General features: G+C 45.9%; 1 protein-coding gene across 1 annotated transcript; it reads left to right on the top strand.

The window, feature by feature from the left end:
- The first annotated feature begins 3,697 nt into the window (after positions 1 to 3,697).
- Positions 3,698 to 14,793, top strand: EDN2 (endothelin 2). The gene is made up of 5 exons (XM_069224890.1): positions 3,698 to 3,834; positions 6,127 to 6,274; positions 9,076 to 9,195; positions 10,738 to 10,836; positions 12,020 to 14,793. Exons 1-5 carry the CDS (start codon positions 3,771 to 3,773, stop codon positions 12,126 to 12,128), a joined length of 540 nt encoding a protein of 179 aa, XP_069080991.1. The 5' UTR covers positions 3,698 to 3,770; the 3' UTR covers positions 12,129 to 14,793.
- Positions 14,794 to 20,919: the final 6,126 nt, after the last annotated feature.

The following is a 20,919-nucleotide window of genomic DNA, read 5'->3' as shown; positions in this document are numbered from 1 at the left end:
CTGAATCTCTTTCATTTCACTTAATGGCTGTCAAAGGCTTGTACAAACACGGCGGATATCGGGTGTTCCCCATACAGTGGGCGGTTGGTTAGACTCAAAGACTTCGTAGCGAAACTGTATGCTGTGCCATTCCGTAAATGTCATTCGTCTATGATCTGCTTGTTCCATTAAAAAATCTCAGTATTTGCGATGTATGTCTTTAAAGAGAATAATAAAAGATGTGCGCCGTTTATTTATCGCAGGCTCTCTGCATAGAAAGACCCCCTCTTAGAAGTTATTCTCCACCACAGGTGGTTCGTGACAATGTACTTTATTCGCTGGTTTGATTTAGAAAGATGCTGGGTACGCGCTGGCCGCGTAAATTATAAACTCCCCTCCGCTCCTACACGCACAACTTCCCCTACCTTGAGATCAAGTGGAAAGCACATTTGAGATCTTCATCCGCAGGCGTTCACTTCCACCCACGAGGCAAAAACTCCGACTATGGTAATAACCAAATTAAACTACTTTAAAAGCGAGTTTATAACTCAAAGACAATGTTGTTTTTGAAATTGCAACCTATAAAATATTTATTGTCGTGGCGCATTATTTTTCATCTCAGTGCTGCTCGTTTTGCCGAGCCCTCCCTCATTTACAACTGACCCAGGTAGAACCAAGAGCGAATCGTGACCAAGTGGGTTTTGCGCACGAATCGGCATTATGAGTTGTGCGCACATTTCTTCCAGACCCTTTGATGAAAAGTAGTGCCAAAACATGTACGTTTATTGGCGTGGCGCTTGACAAGGGAAGCGTTCTCTACAGTGCATTACATTGAAATATAGACGTGCAGGTCCTCACACTTTGGAGTACCTTTTACTTCTAAGAAGTGCTGGTACTCGCTCAATAAATACATTGCAGCAGAGCTGAGAAGTGCAGGCTCTCTCCGTTGTAAATTAAATAAGTGCAGGCACTGAGTACCGGATAGCACCTGAACGTTTAAAGCACTGGTTGTCTAGAGAGCCGATGGCAGGTGTGCTATCTCGAAAAGAACTATTACCGTATGAGCTGTTGTAGGTTGAAATATTTGAATGCATTTTGAAAAACCAATGTCCCACTCTTTCCTGGATAGATGGGTGAATGACACTTATATAGCACACGTTACCGTCACGCATCTCTGGGTGATTTCATCCTGCAGGACTCTGAAAGGGAATGTAAGCTCAGCTTTCAAGGGTTACCTGTCCCCTCGGCTGGATCCAGCTGCCTGCAGCTCTCCATGTCAGGCTTGTAGTGTAAAGTCACTTGCCAGGCACACTTACGATGGCCAATGTGATTTACATTTCAAACTCAAACTAATACTCTACTGACACTTCCCCAGCCCTTTCGCTTTTCAGAGGCACTAGCTTTTTACGCGACTACCCAGCTCTGCTTTTAGATGCATGTGTCAGACACGTGGCGGGTCTGCAGCAGCCCAACGGGCCTGTCTGATCTCCCAGAATGTGATACCCTAAAGTGCTATTTTAGAGGCTCATACTCTGTCCAAAATGATACCTTTCAGAGACACTAGTCTGTCATGAGACTCTGGGACTCTGCCCTAGCTCCGATGGCATCAAAAATATTAGTTATGAATCTCTGACCAGCAACCTAGCCATCGACCTCGGCTATCTTCATGGCTAAGTAGTGGGATAGTAACCGTCCCAGGGGCCCCAAACTCTGTCACAGTCTCTCGAAGGTGGCAATAAGCCAGTCCACTGGTTTCTCGCTGGAGCCTCTGCCTCGTCCCAGGTATCTCAATTCCACATACTCGAACCAACCGCGGCACCTCCTGTTCAATAGGAGGACTGGCCTGATACCTTAGTGATTCCGCCTCAGCCATAAGGCTCTTTCACAGAAAACCTGTACGCGGTGCTTAATTTGTGCATGTTGTTTCCGGTGCGGAGCACCTGCACTTATTTGTGAGGGCCGGCGCTTAATTTTCTGCCTCAAGCATTTGGTGCGAGCAAAAGACATATTTGGGAAAGACGGAGAAAGAGAAAAACGAAAAAGCGTCACAAAGGGAGAGAGCAGAAAGCTGCAGGAGTGAGCTGAAGGGGCAAGGAGTGGCTGTAAATGGATTGAAAGAGGCCTGAGGTGGCTTCAGGATTATGCTGCCACAGTATTCCCTGTTCGCACATTTAATAGCAGCAGCCGCGTATGTAAGAGGAAGGCCTTGGGCACCGGCACGTTTTTATTTACAAATTAAGCACTGCCTGTACATTGACTCTACACAGCTACGCCGGCCTTTCAGAAGTCGTAGCTTTACCCCAGCACATCCCACCTACCGGGACACTATTCGCTCGTCCATTATTTCACTGTGACCCTTCCCCAATCCTACCGGCCTCTGAAAGCCAGTCAGCTGTATTTACTGGCAAGTAGATGGATCCAGCCTCAGAGGCACTGGAACTCTCTAGTCTAGTGTCTAGCTCCTTTTCAGTAGTACCTTTATGAGGCACTGGCTCTGATGCAGTCTTGTCGGCCTTTCAGAGACATTAGTCTGTCATGGCACTGACTTTGCCCCGACTACAACAGACTCTGAAAAGTGCTGGTTCTACCCCAGTCCCATGTATCTTTTTGGCGACTATGGGCTTTTGTGTGAGTGATTCAACCACAGCTATTCCACTTTTCCGAAAGGTAATGGCTGTTTTACAACCCTAACAAGATCTCAGTGGCACTTGCTTCACCCTCGTCCCGGTGGAGTTTTAGAGTCACTAGTCTCCATGTGACAGAGTGTGCCCCAGCACTAACAGGATATCATTGAAACAGGTTTTATCCCAACCTTAGTGGTGCTTTAACATAACTGCCAAGTTTGCTTAGGCCCATTCGTGAAGTGCTGCCACAGTCCAGGTTTTTATTTGAATTCTGGGATTTGTAGTCCGGTTTATGTCATTATAAAATAGGACTACAATCAGTGCCTTAAATGGGCCGGTACTGTCCGGTACTGAGTACCGCCACTTTTTTATTTTAAGAGGGAGAGTACCGGCACATCTCAAGAGAAACGTAATACTTTTAATTGGAGAGTATCGGCACTTCTCGGAAACAAGCAGGTACTCTGGCAAAGAGTACCTGCACTTTAATTTTTCAATTTCAAGCACTGATACAATCACGTACGGATCTGGGAATTTCGGCAGCTAGGTATAAAGACACCAGTTTGCACGTGGCGACGTTTGCTGTAAACTCTCACAGGACCTTAGAGGCACTGGCTTTACCCAGCCCCGCAGGTGTTTTAGTGGCACTAGCTTCTATGTAACAAAGTCTGCCCTAGCCCTAGCAGCTGCTCAGAGGCACTTGTCAGCCCTACTGACCTTTTATAGACATTAGTCTGTTGATGTGATGGAGTCTGTCCTAGTTAGAGGCAATGCCTTTGTTCCAGCCCTACAAGCCTCTCAGAGGCACAGACCCCGCTCCAGTATTTCGGCCTTCACAGAAGTGCCGGCCTCCGTGATAATCTAGCTCTGTCCCTGTGCCCGAAGTGAGTCTCGGCCAATGCCCGCCTTGCACTTGCCAGCTCAGAGAAGGGAGTCACCGCTGGCGCTCAGAGAGTTCTCAGGAACAGCAGAGCACAGCCTCCCCGGCCCCAGCCACGGAATGAAGAACTGGCAGGACACGTGCGGGTGGGCGTGGCCAAGCTCAGGAGGCAGGACAAGGCGGCCTATAAAAAGCCAGCGCGTGCCAATATCAGCTCAGAGCACCTGTAGCTCAGCACCCAGAGGAGCCATTACTTACATTCTCTCTCAGGATTACCCGCGGTTTCGGACATGGCACACAGACCGGCCAGCGTTCTCTCCATCGCAGTGGTGCTTTGCATCGTGCTGGAAGAAGGTGAGTTCAGGGAGCCTCCATGCATCATTAAGGGGGGGTTCTGAGAGCAGGAGTAAGGCATGAGTCGTTTAGAAGGGTTGCTGGTGCCGGGACACTTCATGCATACCTGCTAGATATGAAGAAGGGTGTTGGAAGTAAGGGTACTTACTGCATGCATATACATGTCATGGATAGGATAGTCTGGGGACAGCAGCACTGCATACATAAATATATACAGGCTATGTATAGTGGTTTTGGAGGCGCACATCCCTATGGATGCATGTGGCAGGGACACTGAATGCATACATGCCAACCATGTGGTGTTGCTCTACGCAGATGCTCCGCAAGCATGCACGACACATATAGATAGGTACATAGCGGACACACACACACATACATGCATGTGGTAGGTGCTAGGCAGTAGCATTAGTTCGTCATCTACAGATAAATGTAGGGGGCGCAAGGAGCAGGAGCCCTGGAACAGATGTCTACACGAGATGGGATCCATTCATATCTGTATGTTGAGGTAGCAATGAAGCTGCGTGCGTTATGATAGACAGATCCACTGAATGTTCTATAGCGTGTAATATCCGAGTGTTGGTTCGCCAATAAAACACTAATGAAACCGCATTAGTTTTGAGCCTGCTGACAATATATTTTTATATAGCCACGTGGTTTTAAGTGTACTCTGCATGGATTCATATGATTTTACAGTGTAATGCATTATGTTTCTTTGATGATTTAAAGCGGCTCCACGGCGTGACTGCATCTTTAGCACCGGTTAGGTTTCACTTCAGGCATGTGATTTGTAAACTGAACACTGCAGACTGCTCTCCTGTAACGCCCGAAGGCCTGGTGCGGGGTCAGTAGTATGGCAGATGGAGCCTTTAAAGTCATGCCTCAGCCAGTTCTACATGTGACACCCGGTTCCCCTAGAGTTGCACACTCCACCGCGCTGCGCGGCAATTCTTTTACGTTTGGAGGGAGCTACATAAATGTCCGTACTACACTCACGTTTTCACTGCTACTCTAAGATGGAGACTACCACCTCACCCTGAAGACGTTAGTATCTATGTGTGCGTCTGGCTTGGTACGGATACCATTGTAAATATCAATTTTTGTGAGCACTCAATACCGGTCTTTGTCGCGTTTCTACGTCAAGATTTTGCAGATTGGGGGATTTAAGGATAGTGAGACCATACGATTTGCTCAGGATCACACAATTTTCTCAACAGGGGGAGCTGAGATTAGTGCGCATATCTGCGTTGTGACAGTGAAAAGGGGTCAGTTATATAATGCTGCATGGATGGAGTACAATTCAGCCCTCGGAATTCTCAGTGTTTTATGTTTGCCCGTTTATTTAATGTTTAGCGTTTGTAATTTAAGCACTGATCTGGGCAGTGAGCGTGTTTTTCTGAAAAACTCTATGGAAAAAAAAAAACACGTTACACTGTAAGAAGATACAGAATGTGTAGTGTGCTTTATAAAGCCGAAACTGAGTTAACAGGTAAACGGAGACATTGCCCTTAATTTAGGGATGTCTGTGTGTACAGCTACACAGAGAAGGGTAAGGCTACCCATGAATGTGACGACTGCATATGCAGGCACTCTTAATCTATACTGAGCTAGCTGTGCTTATGTGTGCGTGCATTAAAAACAATGCACTAAAGCGTGTATCGTTAAACGTTGTCGGGGTGTTTGTAGCGTGTCTACAGTTGTATAAACATATTCTGATAGTGGTGCACCCATTTGGTGAGGAGTTATGTATTTGAAGGGGAAGTAAGAGTGGGCTGCTAAACTGAGATTACATCTCCTCCTATGTTCGTTTTATAACACCAGTTAAATAGATAGTTCTTAACTAACCTGCCTCTAATCTTTTGCAGAAAGAAATATCGTCCCAATCTCTATTGCTTAAGGGGGCGGGGCGGATATAGCCATTCATCAGCACTATTGCCTTGGCCAAATATAAAAACCTGTTACATAGCTCCAAGAAATGGGTGAACGTACGCTTTCTAGAAGGGGAGATGATGTGTTGTGGTACGCTGCGTCACCCTTTGTAATGTATGTTGCCTGGTCGGAACGTAAGAAGGACTCCATGTTGAAAGGACGCGGGAACTATCAGGTGCATTTAGATGTCCGTGTCTGTCAGTGTTCTGTGTGCTGCGTGGTTATCAGTGCGTCGTGATGCTTCTGCTTTTCTCTCATGCGTCACACCCCTTGCACTGACGGCCGCTTGAGGGCCCCTCAGTGCAGCGCGGCTGCAGAAGGACTAGACCACATCACGTGACCCGCACCGCCTTCTTCTCTTTGCAGGTAGAGGGAGCCCCTTCCCGGAAGCAGATCTGGCCCCGGCCAGCGGCACGAGACACCTGCGCACGAAGAGGTGTTCCTGCAACAGCTGGCTGGACAAGGAATGCATCTACTTCTGCCACCTGGACATCATCTGGGTCAACACCCCTGGGTGAGTGCCTGTGCCAGCGTCTCAGTCCCTACTCCTACCCCACCCCTAGGTACATGGCAACCTCCTACTAATGCGCACCGCGACAACCAATGGTTTTAGTATACAGAGGTACACTAACAAGGTATACCGCCCATGGTCCTTAATCCAAAATCCCGGGGAGCGTCCGAAAGCGCTACATTACGATACACATATAGATCCTATGTGGTCTCCAGTTAGACACTCGCTTCCGTCTTGCTTGTGTTTTCCTGTTCAGTGTCAGGCCTTACAAGGATTGCCGTGGGCACGAAAGGTGCCAACTACCAGACAGAAGACCCAAGTTGGCCACAGGGTCTCACAATAAGGAAAAACACACTAACGACTCATCAGTTCCTCATGAACGCCAGGGCAATGGTGGCAAACTGAAGACCGCTCCGAATTCGTTAGTTTTATGGGCAATCATAATATTCCAAGCTGATGAACACACTTTAACTCAAATTTAGTTTGATTACAATTTACAAACCAGAGTTTGTCTCTACACGACTGCAATAGTGTGGAACGAACGCCGTAACATTTATTAAATGCATTTTTCTCGGTGCTCTTTTCAACAAACCACACAGTACATTGAGGCCCCATCTGGCTCTCTGACGCGATGTATTCATTCACTAAACATGTTTTTTTCATGGAACATAGCCATTGGTTCAGTAGAAAAGAACCAGCTGAAAGGCCGTGTGCCGCACGTTCGATTTGAATATATATTTCAAAACCCCAAAAGCATTTTCTTGTGTTCACATTGCCTATTTAACCTACATCGCCACTCATCCCAGCCTGTTTTTAGTGTATGCCTAACGAGCATCGACTGATTTCGTTTTGTAACTGCTCTTTTTCAATCACACGCATTCTTTAAGTTAGGGAACACCCTTTTCTTAAATAAATAAATTAACAAATTCTGGTACTGGGCTATACGGTTTTTTCCCACCAAGGCTGTCATAGCCAAAGGGAGTACTTCGCAGAATGCAGTGTCTCCAAGACATTTCTCTTCAGCAGGAGACTACAAACCAGGGCCTGGCACATCCTGCCACCTGCTGTTCGGAATGTGCTCGGCATGCGAACGAAATAAACACAAAGCAGGAACAAATGTGTATTTCCGGTACAGAAAGTATGCAGCAGATGCGTACAACTGACTTGCACCTTGAAGGGCTGCAAATAACTTTTTTTTTTTTTTTTTTTAGCAGGCATGTGTGCTTTACACACCCACATTTTACATAGCAAAATGGTGCACTGACTTTGGATGTATCCTTATTTTCCGCATGTACTTAACCCAAAGAGCTAGGCCATCAATCGGTCTAAACCATATTACTAATTCCTGCTCACTTATGGGTTTTTTCCTCCATGACGGATCAGTAAAGAGGTGCCTAGGCACGAATTAATGATGGTAATAAAGTAATTTAATCGGGTCCTTGAGCAGCACTTTTATCTCGCTGTCAGCAAGCTGGTTATTAGTCCGCCCTGTCTGGCAGCGGCACAGGGAGGGGATTACGCGGAGGTGAGGCGATGTTTACTACACTCCGCGTCCAGAAGAGCGCAAATATTAGCTCAGAGCAGTAACTGTCACCGGCTGGAGGGAGGAGACGCACTCTTTCTTCTGAAGGGAGGCTATTTTTAAATCCCGGCATATCTCAGCGTCAAGGCATCCCTTTTGTGTACCCGTGTGACTCAGAATAGAGATTAAAGTGCCTGGACTGCGAGCGGGTGCTGAACCGGCGCTGCAGCCAAGAGGGCCGGCTGAATCTGTATCAAGAAGACAAACAAGGGCTTTTGAATCTACTTCCGTTTTCAGCCCAGTGGCGATACTTCGATAATTTATCGAAACATCACCCCGAGAAATATTTGATTATGAATCGATTGCTTCCAGTACAACAATAAAAATACAGGGTATCTGCGATGAGAATATGGGTCAGGAAAAAGTGCCTAGGGAGGCCACAGAAACGAGTCGTTAGCTGGTGAAAAACGTGCACATTTGTGTATTCGCAGTTTCTACCTCGACGATTCCGAGCCGGGCGGAGGTGGTGGGGGTCCTAATATGGGGACCGTCAGTTTTTTTAATAATCTGTTTGTGATGAAAGTGATACAATCAAATTATATCTGCGCTCGGGACATATAATATCACTTGTTGTTGCAGTAATAGGTGTTAAGGTATTAGAACTGAGATTGCCAATCAGTGTATTACAATTCTGAACATTTGTAACAATATCTAAAAACAGTAGCTTTGGGGAAGTGCTATAGGCATTCTATTGTGTTGGACTGTAATTGTATTGTATTATAATTCAATCTGTATAGCGCTGTTAACGTCTGACCAGGCCTCGAAGCGTTTTATTGAGATTCATTACAGAGTGTTTGCAGTTGGGCATTTTAAAACCAAGACAGGAGTTTAGTAGTCGGCGGTATCTGGCCTGCTCTAGCCTCACTTAAGCCAGTGAGTTAAAACTTAAATGGCGACGTGTTGCTTACAAACTTGACTCACTGGTATGAACCGCTACACAACTAAGTGGCAACAACTGGCACAGGGGCTGGGAGTGAGCGGGCAAGGACTGTCTTCTGTTTCTGTGTCGGGGCTGTAGAGCGATGTTAATTGGCGCCATAAACAGCGCTGAAAGGGGGGCAGAGTTTATTTGTCAGGAGCGGAGTGTTTGAGCAGGGTGGGGATCTGATTTTATGGCTGCAGGCCTGGTGGTGATTCTTACGGCTGCACAGAATTTATTGCATTCGCCCGTGGGATCTGGTCCTGTTTCCTCATGTCCCTCTCTCTGCTTGTGTTTCCACAGACAGACCAGTCCTTATGGCCTGGGCAACCCGACGAGGCGACGCAAGCGCGCCATCACCAGGTGCGCGTGCGCCAGCCCCAACGACACCACGTGTTCTGCGTTTTGCCAGCCGAAGCACAGGTGGGTACCGATGTCAACCTGTTTATCCCTCCCCTTACTCGTTTGCACCCTCTCTTTATTGTCTTTCCTCATCTTCCGCTCTGACGATTTCTTTCAGTCTGCTCTTTCTCTCTATAGATGCCTCCTTTTTTTTAAATTCTCAGCGATATTTTTCTCGTCCAGTTTTTACAATGTCACATGTTCTGAATCTTTTTTTTTTTTTTACCGTTCGTGCTGCCACTTTTTATATACTGCTGATTTCGTTTTCTCACTCGCACATGCTAACTCATCCCTCCTACTTGTCTTTTTACTTCTTTCAACTTTTCTCTTTCACGCTAGCTTTCTTTTTTCTTTCTAACCTGTATCTCTACATATCTAATTTTTTGAGTTGCATATGTTATTGGGCAATGTATAGAAGTCGAAATAGTTAGCACTAATACGTCAGGAACTTGTGAGCAGCACAACCAGGACACCCTAAAGCATGCTGGTAATGTAGCATACACAGACGTCACGGTGTGCGCCAGCTGCTGTTCACATAATCGAAGGTGATATGTTCACTTTAAGCTAGGCTGCACTGATTCAGTAGCTCTTGAATGCTCCACTGTGATTGGCAGTTTGGCCAGTGCCTCTTATAACCAGGGTGGGACTGGACTTCGACAGAAAATAGTCTAGGGCACCAAAAGCGTCTTATTTTTCAATCACATAGCTAAAAAGTGGCTCTTATTCGAGATTTGTAAAGAGACATTATAAACGTGTTTTTCGAACAGGAGACTGCATGCACGTGTTCTTCCCGTAGAGAAACCAAAGGTAAAAAAAACGACCCCAGACCATAGAACAGGCCCACGAATAACCACAAAACGACCCACACAATGACTTGTCAGACCTGAACTACGTCCACCGCCTGATTGCCCCACATGCCAGTCTGACCCTGCTTATAAACCGGTTGATGTGTCACAAAATCAGCCACATGTCAGGCGTTTGCTGACTTAGACCTGACTCTGCTCCAGCCGAGTCAGCCTATCAGAGTTAGAGGCACCTGCTTTTTGCAGATTTCTTAATATCCCCTCTAGGCCAGTCAGATTCTGGTTGATGCTTGGGCCTTCGCCCCTTCCCTGATTGAAATCCTCAATCAGGCATATTGTGGCCATTGCAAGTTCATATCCCACCCTCCCCCCTCCTGCCGACAATGAACCCTTCTTCCCTGCCTGCAGTTAGAGGGAACGGCCTGCGAGGCAGAGGCCTGGCACCAGCTGTCTGCAGGTGATGCTGGGCCAGGGTGTGGCAGAGAATGACTTTATCGTTGTAAATTGCATTCCTTTCAGCTAAGTGTTTTTCCCCTCTGCATGCTCCCACGGGTGGAGAGGTGTCGAAATAAGTCAGTTTTGATTATGCACTGAAAATACCAGAGCCGTAAACACACTGTAAAATACAGCAGCTATAAAGGGTAACCTTTCCCTGGCAGTTAATCTTGGCAGCTTTTGGCATCAGCTTGCATGTTATTATTGGATTCTCTTGCTGCTGCAAGGCCTGAAGCTCACAATTGCTCCTGTTTTTTTTCTCCAGCGGCAACATGAATACTACAGAGTACAAGAAAAAGCCAAAAACAGTAGGAAAAAGAGACTCGCTGCAGAACGGAGGCACAACGCTCCTGAGAGTTCTAAGGTAAGCACCCTAAGGTAGATGTGACAGAGTGTCTGTGTGCTGAAGGGGCTTGGCACATGCCTCAGACACAAATGAGTTGGTCGGACGGGAGAGTAATTAGCCAAAGTAAATGAGGCAACTACAGCTCTTTCCTATAGAAATCAGCACATGCACAGCTTTCCAAACTCCTGAAGGACAAGAGGAGAAGGAGCCGAGGCAGACAAAGGGATGCAGGAGAAGCCCTATCTGTGCCTCTGAGGGAGAAAAGTGTAAGCATTGGAAGGCCTTCCTGAGGACCCCGTCTAAAGCCCCTTGCAATTTTTTCCAGAGAAACTGAGTAAAATCCCCAGGGTAGACCTTTATGAGATTTATGGTCTAGTTCCCAAAGGGGGGTAAGGATCCAAGCATTGTTAGTAAACAAAGCCTTCCTTAGGAACCGGGGCTAGGTCCCAGGGTTAACATTGCTCAGGAACCAGTCTTAGACTTCAGCAAAGATCTTTGTGAGTGCAGAGCCTTGGGGAAATCCTTTCATAGAACCAAGCCTAGGACTCAGGGAAAGCTGTATGCAAACAGCATGCCTAGATCTTAGGCAAGATCTTCACCAGGAATCAAACCTAAACTTTAGGAAAATCCGCACGTAGGATGCTCATCTTCCTAAGAGGCCAAGAATAACCCGTAGATAAGGCTTTTCTCATTAAACAGGCTTAGGCCATAGGGTAGGTGTTCCTACGAATTACAGCCAATCCCTCATCCATTGTCTTGAAGTTCTATGCAGATTTCAGTCCTTAACTTCCTGCACCCTCAAGTCTGGTCTCTAAGGTGGGCCTAGGGAGGAAATGTGGGCCCATGGAGCTGCTTCTTCAGTACATCACTGTTGGGGCAAATGCCTCAGGAAGTAGTTTATGGGAAGTAATCTGAGTTCTGTTGCAGGCACACCCATCTGCCACACGATGTCAGTAACCAATACGATTTGAACTTATCTAGTTACAAAATAATGTAACCTTTGAATCACTAGGTGTTTGCCTGAGGCTATGTGATGACTTTAATGAAATATACTTTACTTTTCAAGTTATGTAGCCCCTAGCAGGGTTGAGATGGTTAGAAGGAAACAATCAGACTAATAGTTCTCATATCTATTTAAGGGAGTGAAGACTGACTGTTCCAGTGAAGAGCAAACACTGACCTTTTGATCCTTCTTTTTCAGGGATGTTGCATTTTCCAATTCTGTGCATGCAAAATGGAGACACGGTGTACAAAGGAGTTCCCTCCATGAGCTGCCATGGACGAGCCCTGTGTGGAAGAAGATAAGATAGAAGGAGCCAAAACCACCCCTTTTTATGCAAAATGTTCTGCAGTTCTGAAGAGGTTTCAGAGATTCATGCAGGCATCGAGAGGGGAAAGCAGCCTTGGACACAACACCAAGTCAGGAAGGCAAGCAGAAGTGCAAGAGTGGTGGATCAGCTATCGATTATCTGCATCGCGATGGCACCTGTGTGACAGAAGAGCATAGGACACAGATGCCCACTGAGATGCAACCACTTTGACTCATTAAAGATCTGCAAGTTGAAGACCAGGCATTTGAAGGACATCAGCAGGATGTGCCAGTGAGCTCATAGGAATAACTCATTTTCAGAGCAATCTGTGTGTCAGGTAGCATTTTGGAAAATTTAAATTACTGTTTTTACACTACATTGTGAATTTGACCAAATTTGGAAGGGGAGCAAAGGATTCTGAAACTATGTGTGCCTTCACTGGCTCTAAAAGTACTGAAAACCTTCCAGTGAGGAATTTTGACTTTGTTAAGGTAGCAAACAAAGACCGTTTCTCTAATGCTATCTTAGTGCATCTGCCTTGGTAAAAGTTTCTTGCATCTCAGACAAAAAATGGACTCACCTAGGATGTGACTCTAAGAGCTATGCATTGGGAATTAAGGACTTGCAGCAAACGCTGGTGGGCCTTCAGCATGCGGACCTCTATAGGGGACTAAGCAGGTGGATTTCCCAGTCTTGGCGTGCCAGTGCAGTGGCTATTGTCTACCAAGGGTCTTTAAGCTTCCATGTCTACTTTGCCTGAATACAGTCATTAAAGACTGGTGGCCACCACGATCACTTTGAGAGCCAATGGCCTCTTTTTATCGATGCATAGGAAGGAATACTGGACTTTTGGACTATGTCTTGATTGTGCATTTCATTGTATTTCCTCTGTGTTTTTTGGTTTAAACAAAAACCATGAGGCATGCTGCCCCGGCAGCTCCTAAGTCAGAAACTGTATGCAGGTCAAGCTTATTCTCTTGACTATAGGTTTGGTGGTCATGGTATGGGGCCATCTGGTTGAAGACTGTCTGAAAGGCTGCTGCCTTCGAACACCCAGTACGGTTGGTGCAATGTCAGTCACATATTAGGTGATGTCTGACATGAGTGACTATGCACATATTCCAATCACTCTCTGTGCCTTGAAAAGCACAACCCTTCAAAGTGCTTCTGGAAGTGGGGGTTGGAGAGGGTAAAACACAGGACAGTCATGCCTCTGCTTCTGATTGTCACTCATGCTGTTTGGCACTTTGGGGGGCATGGGTAAAGAGACAAGTGAGATGGGGTTGATCACCAGTGTCTCCTGGCACTTAGAATACAAAGCACTGATGTAGACTGCATTTTTGTATCCGAACACAAAGTATGTTTGTCTGTTGGGGGTGGGGGCAGATGAGTAGCTGGGGAGGGAGGTGGTGGGCTTGTCTAGATGGGAGGACTGGCAGGAAGTATCTTCTGCCAGATTGCTGCTGGAGGTGCAAACCTCAGGAATCCGAGACCTCTGTGAGGTTTTCGAGTGCCTTGTAATGGATATGATAAAATTAGCCAAATTCAGGGGCTTGTTAGTGACAAAGGTTCGCATGAGCTTTACAACGCTCATATTTCTGGAGAATTCAGTTAGTTCCTGAACTTAAAAGCATCCAGACATGGCCGAATTTAGTAAACGAGTGAAGAAAGGAAAGTTCTTTATCACTTTACACACACATCCCAAAGGCCAGCCTCTCTATGGGCAGATGCCCTACCCAGTACAAGAGCAAAAGCAAATATGGAGCTTTTTTCATAGTAGTATTAATAGTGATGCCATGAGTCTCCCATGACTCCCACCCCAGGCACACCAGAGAAATCAAACACAACAATTAGGTGGTTTGCACACGATCGCCTGATATGTCAAGTTGTGACGCTTGGACAAGAACCACCAGACACAAGACCTAGGATGAAATCATGAATGTACCCATCACCCCCACATAGACCTCTGAAAGTAGGGGCCTATCATCCATAAGTGCAGTAGCACTGGGGCCCAGAAGCCTGAGGGGCTCACTGAACCCTGATTGCTGTTGTATTTCAGAGTTGAAGCCCTTTGCCTCCTTTGTACTAAGGGCTATTACACACTGGCTATGCTACTGCCTGGTAGCTGTGGCATGTAATCGACTCTGCCCCAGCCCTATCAGAATGTTCCCGATTTCCATATAGGTCAATCTTCCTGTGAAGTTTTCACGGGTACCAGGGGAGCCATTAAGCCTCTCTCAGCACTGGTATGTAATTTGGTTTTAAGGCACATCTATAATGAAACTTCTAGTGCTGCCTTTCCAAACGTCTGTGTGTGTAAGGGAGTATAGGTGAGGCTTAATGAAGAGATGACTGAACATTTTTAACTGACAAGCAATGCCGAAAGGCTTTGTGTTTTTTCTGTCCTCTAAAACTTTGCACATTTTTTGATCGTACACAGCCCGCTACCGTGCGTCTCGCGAGCACCTTGTAATGTAAATTAAGGCACCTATGGGCGGTGTTGAATGCTACTATTTTTATCTATTTATATGTAAATTAACAGAATTTAATAATTTATTGCAAGTTATGCGGTGTATACATCCTCCAGAGCTTGCCTTTATTTATTTAACCTATAGAAATATTTTATATGCAAAACCTTTACTTTGTAATAAAATGAAAAATAAGAGTGGAGTGTTTTTTCTTCCAAATATTTTCTTGATGTTTTGTTCACAGGGTGTTGAAGCAGGTATAAAAGATAGATTTATTTCCTTTGTGAGAAATGACAGGTACTCAACCACCCAGCCAAACGAAAACCAGTAAAATGTTTTTTGGTGCACTTAGCACACTACAAAGGTATTTAGCAGGACATTTCTCATTAAACAACACATCAGCACCAAATGAAGTAACAAAATCTGTTATGTTATACTCACTTTTATAATACCCTATCACCTGTGTTGGTACTCTGGCGCTTTGCAGGGTTTTGTGGCTTGCCTTGAGGGGCCTTATTCGAGAGACAGGTCTACAGTTTCTTGAAGAATTCAAGAAGCGACGAAGAGGCTCTCGTGTGGTAAGTTTTTCCATGCTTTAGAAGCTATGTGTGAGAAGGCAGAACCACTTGCTCTGTTTTTGCAAATGGATGGTACCTGTGCTAGTGAGACCAGCTGAAAGCATGTGCTGATTTGTTTGGTGGAACCCTACATGGCTGTTCAGATAGCCAGGATCCATGTTGTGTAGTGCTTTGTATGTGTGGGTGAGAAATTCGAACTGTGCACGCTTGTATATAGGGAGCCAGTGTAGTTCCCTTAGATGCAGTGTGACGTGAGACTAGTGTGGGAGGCTAAGGACCAGTCTGACAACTGTGTTCTGGACTAACTGAAGACTTTTTGTGAGTTGGTTGATGTCAGAACTCCTTTCAGAGGGCTATGGGGCATGCAGGGGTTACTGGGCCCAACCATGGTGGTTGAGGCCTTTTACTCCTGAAGTCCCGTGGTCTGACACTACCGATTCTGAGTAACTGGGCCAGGTACATCTTCTGCACTTAACTCTCAGCGCATGGGTGGCCTGAGCAGTCCAAGGCTCATTCGGTGGGGGGGTGTGTACATGGTAGTGAAAAAAGGCTCACAACTAAACATGCATACAGCAGCAGTAAGAAATCATTGTCCAGTCAAATTCACTTTTATTTAAAAATCTTTTATTTTTCTACTGCTATTCACACAAAGGAAAAATACCACAACCACAAACAACTACACAGCCTTCCCCTATGTCAGGGCTCCAATGTTTAATTTGTGGTTCCCTGCCCCACTCACTCCTCGTGTTAAAAATTCTGTTTTTTCCCACTCACTATTTCTAACATACAGGGTATGACTAACTAGTAGTCCAAGTCTCAACAGTTCACTACAACTCAAAGTCAATAGTGATCCAGCACTACCGTGCTAATTTAGCAGCAAGTTCCCCTGAGATTGACAGGCTGGAAATGAGTCTTACCCACACAGAGATGGGAAGCATTCGTAGTTTCTCAGTGTGCCCCATCCGCGGGTGCAGAGCCTCTTCTTAGCAGTCGCACTCATGAAGCGACTGAAGACTCTCAGTGGCTACTCTTGTGGGGTTAGTGTTCGATTTTTCTCCCAATGGGGGTGGCTACAGCAATCCTGTCTAGGGTCCCCCTTTGGGGTAATAGTGCGCAGGAACTCCCATGGTGTTCTCACTTCTCCAGCAGGCGCAAAACAAGTTGCAGTCAATGGTGCTCCAGTGTTTCCCTCTAACAGACAGGGTCACTGCAACTCAGTCCACAGGGTCCGTTCCAATCAGCATGATATTCATCACAGTGGTCCCTCCTGTAATACGAGGTTGCCATCTCAAAATTGCACTGCAGTCTTTTGCACTGTGGCCCTCCTCGCATACAGGGTCACTGCCTCACTACTGTGCACGGGCTCCAGAATTACAAATGGCTAAATTCAAGGTGGCTTTCTGGCTTACAGTGGTCACTGACTACGTCCGGCACATGGCCATGACCTAGTCTGTGCAGCAGCCATTTTCTCACATCTCACACAGAGAGCTCATGCACATAGTCTACTCAACAGGGCTTACCACTAGACCTCCCTGTCAGTGAGGTAACTATACTTCCATAGTTCATGACAAAGTTCCTGGAAAACCCTGTGAGTCCAGATAATGCCTTCACTTCAGTCTGCTTAGTAGGCACTTCTCACTCCATCACAGACTGAATTATGGCATCGAACAGCCAAATGTTCCCGTTGCACACCTCATGCCTAAAATAGACAAGAGATGACTGTCCACTTACACTTGGTTGCTTTGATAGGTAGTTTTGCCTCATGTATCCACGCCAACACCTGTCCTAGTTATCCCAGATGGTCTTGCACTGAATTGCTGAACACCACAATGTCATCCAGGTAGTGCACACAGACCTAATCCAGCCCTATGAGAACATGGTTCACCAGATTCTGAAAAGTGGCAAGAACATTCTTCAACCCAAAGGGCATAACCTGAACTGATACAGTTTCTCTGCCATAGAGAATGCAGTTTGCTCCAGAGTGATCTGCCAATATCCACTTGTCAGACCCAAAGTGCTCAAGGTCTTAGCAGCACCTAATGGTTCTACAACCTCATTAGCTCTTGGAATTGCATGGGCATCGTTTTGGATACCTCATTGATGTTCCGGTAGTTCACACAGGACCGCAAGTCAGTAGACTTTTGCTTTGGTAATAGAACAGGCCTAGACCAAAGACTAAGAGGTCTCTCAATGACTCCCAGGGCAACATCTTGGCAACTTTTGCCTTAATGCATCTCTATGCAAGGGATGGGCGGCACTCACTGAGCTGCACTTTGGAATTCCACTGAGTTATATACAAATTCAGAAATACCATGGAGTTCTGCGAATGGGCAGAAATAGGCACATTGCACTTCTCACGCTGATATTTTTTTGTAAGTGCCAGGAGCTTGTTCCATGCTAAAAAAATATGCACAACAGCACCGCGCGGTTCCCCAGAGGGCGCTGGGTCTCAATTTGCTTTTGTTGTTGCTCAAGTGATTTTCTACTCAAGCAGCAGCTTTCTGATTGTGAGCAGTAGCTACTTCCTGCATTGCAGAAATCTTGCCGGGTGCTCTCCACGCAAATGAAAATCACGCCAGGGGATGACAAATCTCACTTGCTAACTTACCGTAGGGAGCTGAGTGTGAGAGGAAAAAAACTCCCACCAGGCTGTGGTTGGCAGAATTTGACTGGAAAGTGGCTAAAATTCCACCAACTCTGCCAGTGGAGCATAATTTATCACTTCCCCTACCATGGCCACCATCAGACATTCTTTACATCCTGACATTTACTAGTAAACTATCACCTGTGTCTATATCCTGCACACAGACAGCTGTCAACCCTGGAGTCAGTGAGAAGAATAGGACAAACCATCCTTTCACCTCTCTACATTCCCTCTGCTACCCAGGTGTTAACTCAAAGGCTAACTGAACCCCCTTCTACAGTGCCATCCTTCATGTCACTGTGCAGCAAGCCAGGAAGAGACTCACTGTCTTCCTCTACTTCCTCTGCCATAGCCATGGCATCCACTTTGTAATCTCTCCAGAGGTAAGGCTTCAGCCTGTTTACATGGAATATCCTCTTGGGTTCCCTTGTAGAACCTGTGTCCACCAAGTAGTTTACCTCAGAAACCTTTTGAACTACCTTGGATAGCCTACACTATTTTACCTCAAAAGCCCTGGAACAACTAGACTTTAGCACCACCACCTCCTGACCTTCGTGATATCCACCCAGCATAGCTTTCTGGTCCCCATCAGTCGTTGCCTGGCCTGAAGGTTTTTTTTTTGTCTGACTCATGTATTGCACCATCAACCTCCTGAGGCCAATCACACAGTCCACAACATCCTTCTTTGTAGACTCGGAGGTTCCTTCCCACCCTTTTCTGACTAAAGTGAGTGGACACCACACTGGGTGTCCATACAGAAGCTCAAAGGGACTAAACCCTACTCCTTTCTGTGGAATCTCTTGGTAGGCAAACAAGAGACATTTTAGGAGAAGTTCCCACTTCCTTCTGAGGTTCTGTGGCAGAATTTATGATGCATTTCAATGTTTTGGTAAACAGCTTCACCAAACCATTTGATTGTGGGTGGTATGAAGTGGAGAAGTGGTATGCCACCCCAGCTTGCTCCTTCGTGACTCCCATGTTCAAGGAGACAACGTTTTTTCCTGGCCATAAATTGCCATCCTTGGAAATCCACCCCTAGAAAAGATCCCCAGTGAAGCTCTCACTGTCACCCGGGCAGATGAGCTGCTCGTCAGAGGTGCAGCTTCAAGGCACCTGGTGGCGCGATTTACCACAACCAAGATATACTTGTTGCCTGACTGTGCAGGGGGTTGAGTGGACCAACTAGGTCTATTCCCACCCACACAAATGGAACACCCTTAACTGGCAAAGGCACGTCAGTGCCTTCGTCCTCCCTCCTGTATTACCATTCATCTGGCAAGTGGTACAGGTTCTACAGAACGGCTCTCTGTACATCCCTGGTCAATAATACAGAAATTCAAACATGTCCTGGAATTTCTAATTTCTATAGGGGCAGATTTATAAAAATATCATGTAACCAGCATCAAGATACTTTGCTGCACTCCTGCAAAAATGCCCAAGTTTTTTAAATAATTTCTAAGAGGCAGATACATAAAAATATCATACAACCAGGATCAAGATACTTTGCTGCACTGTGATGCGTGACAAGGAGAGGGCAGAAATGCACCATATTTAACATTATATGCTGTGTTACACTCTGCTCCTCACGTTGCTGCTCTATGTGCTGCCTATGCCCAATGCAGGTACCCTTGCACCGTGGTGCAAGGGTACCTGAGTTGAAGGCAGGATTGTTTTTTGGCAGTAAAGGGACAAAACAATCTTCAGAGGCTTTTTGCTCTTTCCACATACGCAGCAGCACATGTAGAAAGATGAAAAACTAGAAAAAATATACATATTTATTTTCAATACACCTCCCCAGGGAAGTGATGCATTTCCAGAACACCCATGGTATATTTGGGAATGAACAAAAATCCCTGGATGGGTAGTTGGGAACACCCATGCTCCATACATGGAACGCCTCACTGGAGGTGAGTAAACCAAGGCAGCAGCTTGTGCTGCCTTGTGTTACCCCATATTTACCAAAAAGCAGGGTCAAGCAAGGTGGCCTTGTGGGGCATAATAAGTCTAATTCTAGGTTTTGCATCCATTACACAGTGCAAGGGTGACACAAAACCTGTAATAAATATGCCCCCTCAGTATCATTGTAAGAACATTTTATGAACCAGTCACAACAGGAAGTACCTATGCACTAATAGCACCACTAGACTGTTGCCAATTCCTCGCTCAGAATTTAGCAGCTCACAATAAAATAGGTCATCCTCCCAGCCATTATAAGGTTTCACAACCACTCCTTTGCTGACCTGTTCCTGGCTTCCCTCCGAAGTCTCACAAGCATAGGGTACTTGTTAGAAATTGCAGGAATCACAATCCTAGTCAGAGTAAGCCAGATACACACTAAAAGTTAACCTGTGCCCACTCTCTGGCAGCTTGACACACAGCAGTCAAGCCTAACTTAAGAGGCAATGTGTAATGTATTGGTGCAACACTTCATAAAGTAAAACAGTGAAAACACCACATACAAGACACCACACCTGGTTAGAAAAATAGAACTTAATTTTGTGAAAAAAACAAGACCAAAATGACAACAATCCAATAAGCAGAAGTTGAGATATGAATTTTTAAAGACTAAAATGCAATACCTAGACCAGGTGAAGTCCAGAAGCTCAGGCCGACTGTGATGGAGCGGGTGTTGGATACAGTTCCAGTTAAGCAGAGTATCCACAGGGCCAGAAATGTACTGTGTTGGTGGTGTCAGGGATTCAGTACTTAAACCCAGTTGTGCCTTGAAGTGGGGAGACTTCAAAGGAAAACTTTGAAGTGCACACAGAGTGTAAATACAGGGGGTATGCAGCTTTTTGTGTTGGGACAGGCCCAGCCCTTTAAGGAGCAAGTGTCAACTCCTCCATCCCAACCAGTCTCATGAGATCCATCAGCCTGGTGATGGGCCACCAGGAAGTGAATGGCCCATCAAGCACACCTCAGCTCCCTTTGTGTGTGGCTGTCTGGAGGGAACGGACAAAGCTCATCTGTCACCCACCCCATATGTGTATTGGAGAGAGGGAGAAGGCACAAAATGTCTTAGGTAAGGAAAATGGCAATTTGCTATAAGTGGCATTTTCAGAACTGCAATTTAAAGTCTGACTTCACAATAAGTTGTGATT

Source organism: Pleurodeles waltl, chromosome 3_1 (genome assembly GCF_031143425.1).
Source record: "Pleurodeles waltl isolate 20211129_DDA chromosome 3_1, aPleWal1.hap1.20221129, whole genome shotgun sequence".
NCBI classification, from domain to species: domain Eukaryota; kingdom Metazoa; phylum Chordata; class Amphibia; order Caudata; family Salamandridae; genus Pleurodeles; species Pleurodeles waltl.
The sequence above is the reverse complement of the archived record's forward strand: the minus strand, read 5'-3'. Positions and strand labels throughout refer to the sequence as shown.

What these genes read in the sequence shown, in the direction of transcription:
- EDN2 (XM_069224890.1), top strand. Translation starts at nt 3,771, where the DNA reads ATGGCACACAGACCGGCCAGCGTTCTCTCCATCGCAGTGGTGCTTTGC. An exon ending in TTGCATCGTGCTGGAAGAAG is followed by an intron (nt 3,835 to 6,126) that starts GTGAGTTCAGGG and finishes TTCTCTTTGCAG; the next exon opens with GTAGAGGGAGCCCCTTCCCG. An exon ending in TTTTGCCAGCCGAAGCACAG is followed by an intron (nt 9,196 to 10,737) that starts GTGGGTACCGAT and finishes TTTTTTCTCCAG; the next exon opens with CGGCAACATGAATACTACAG.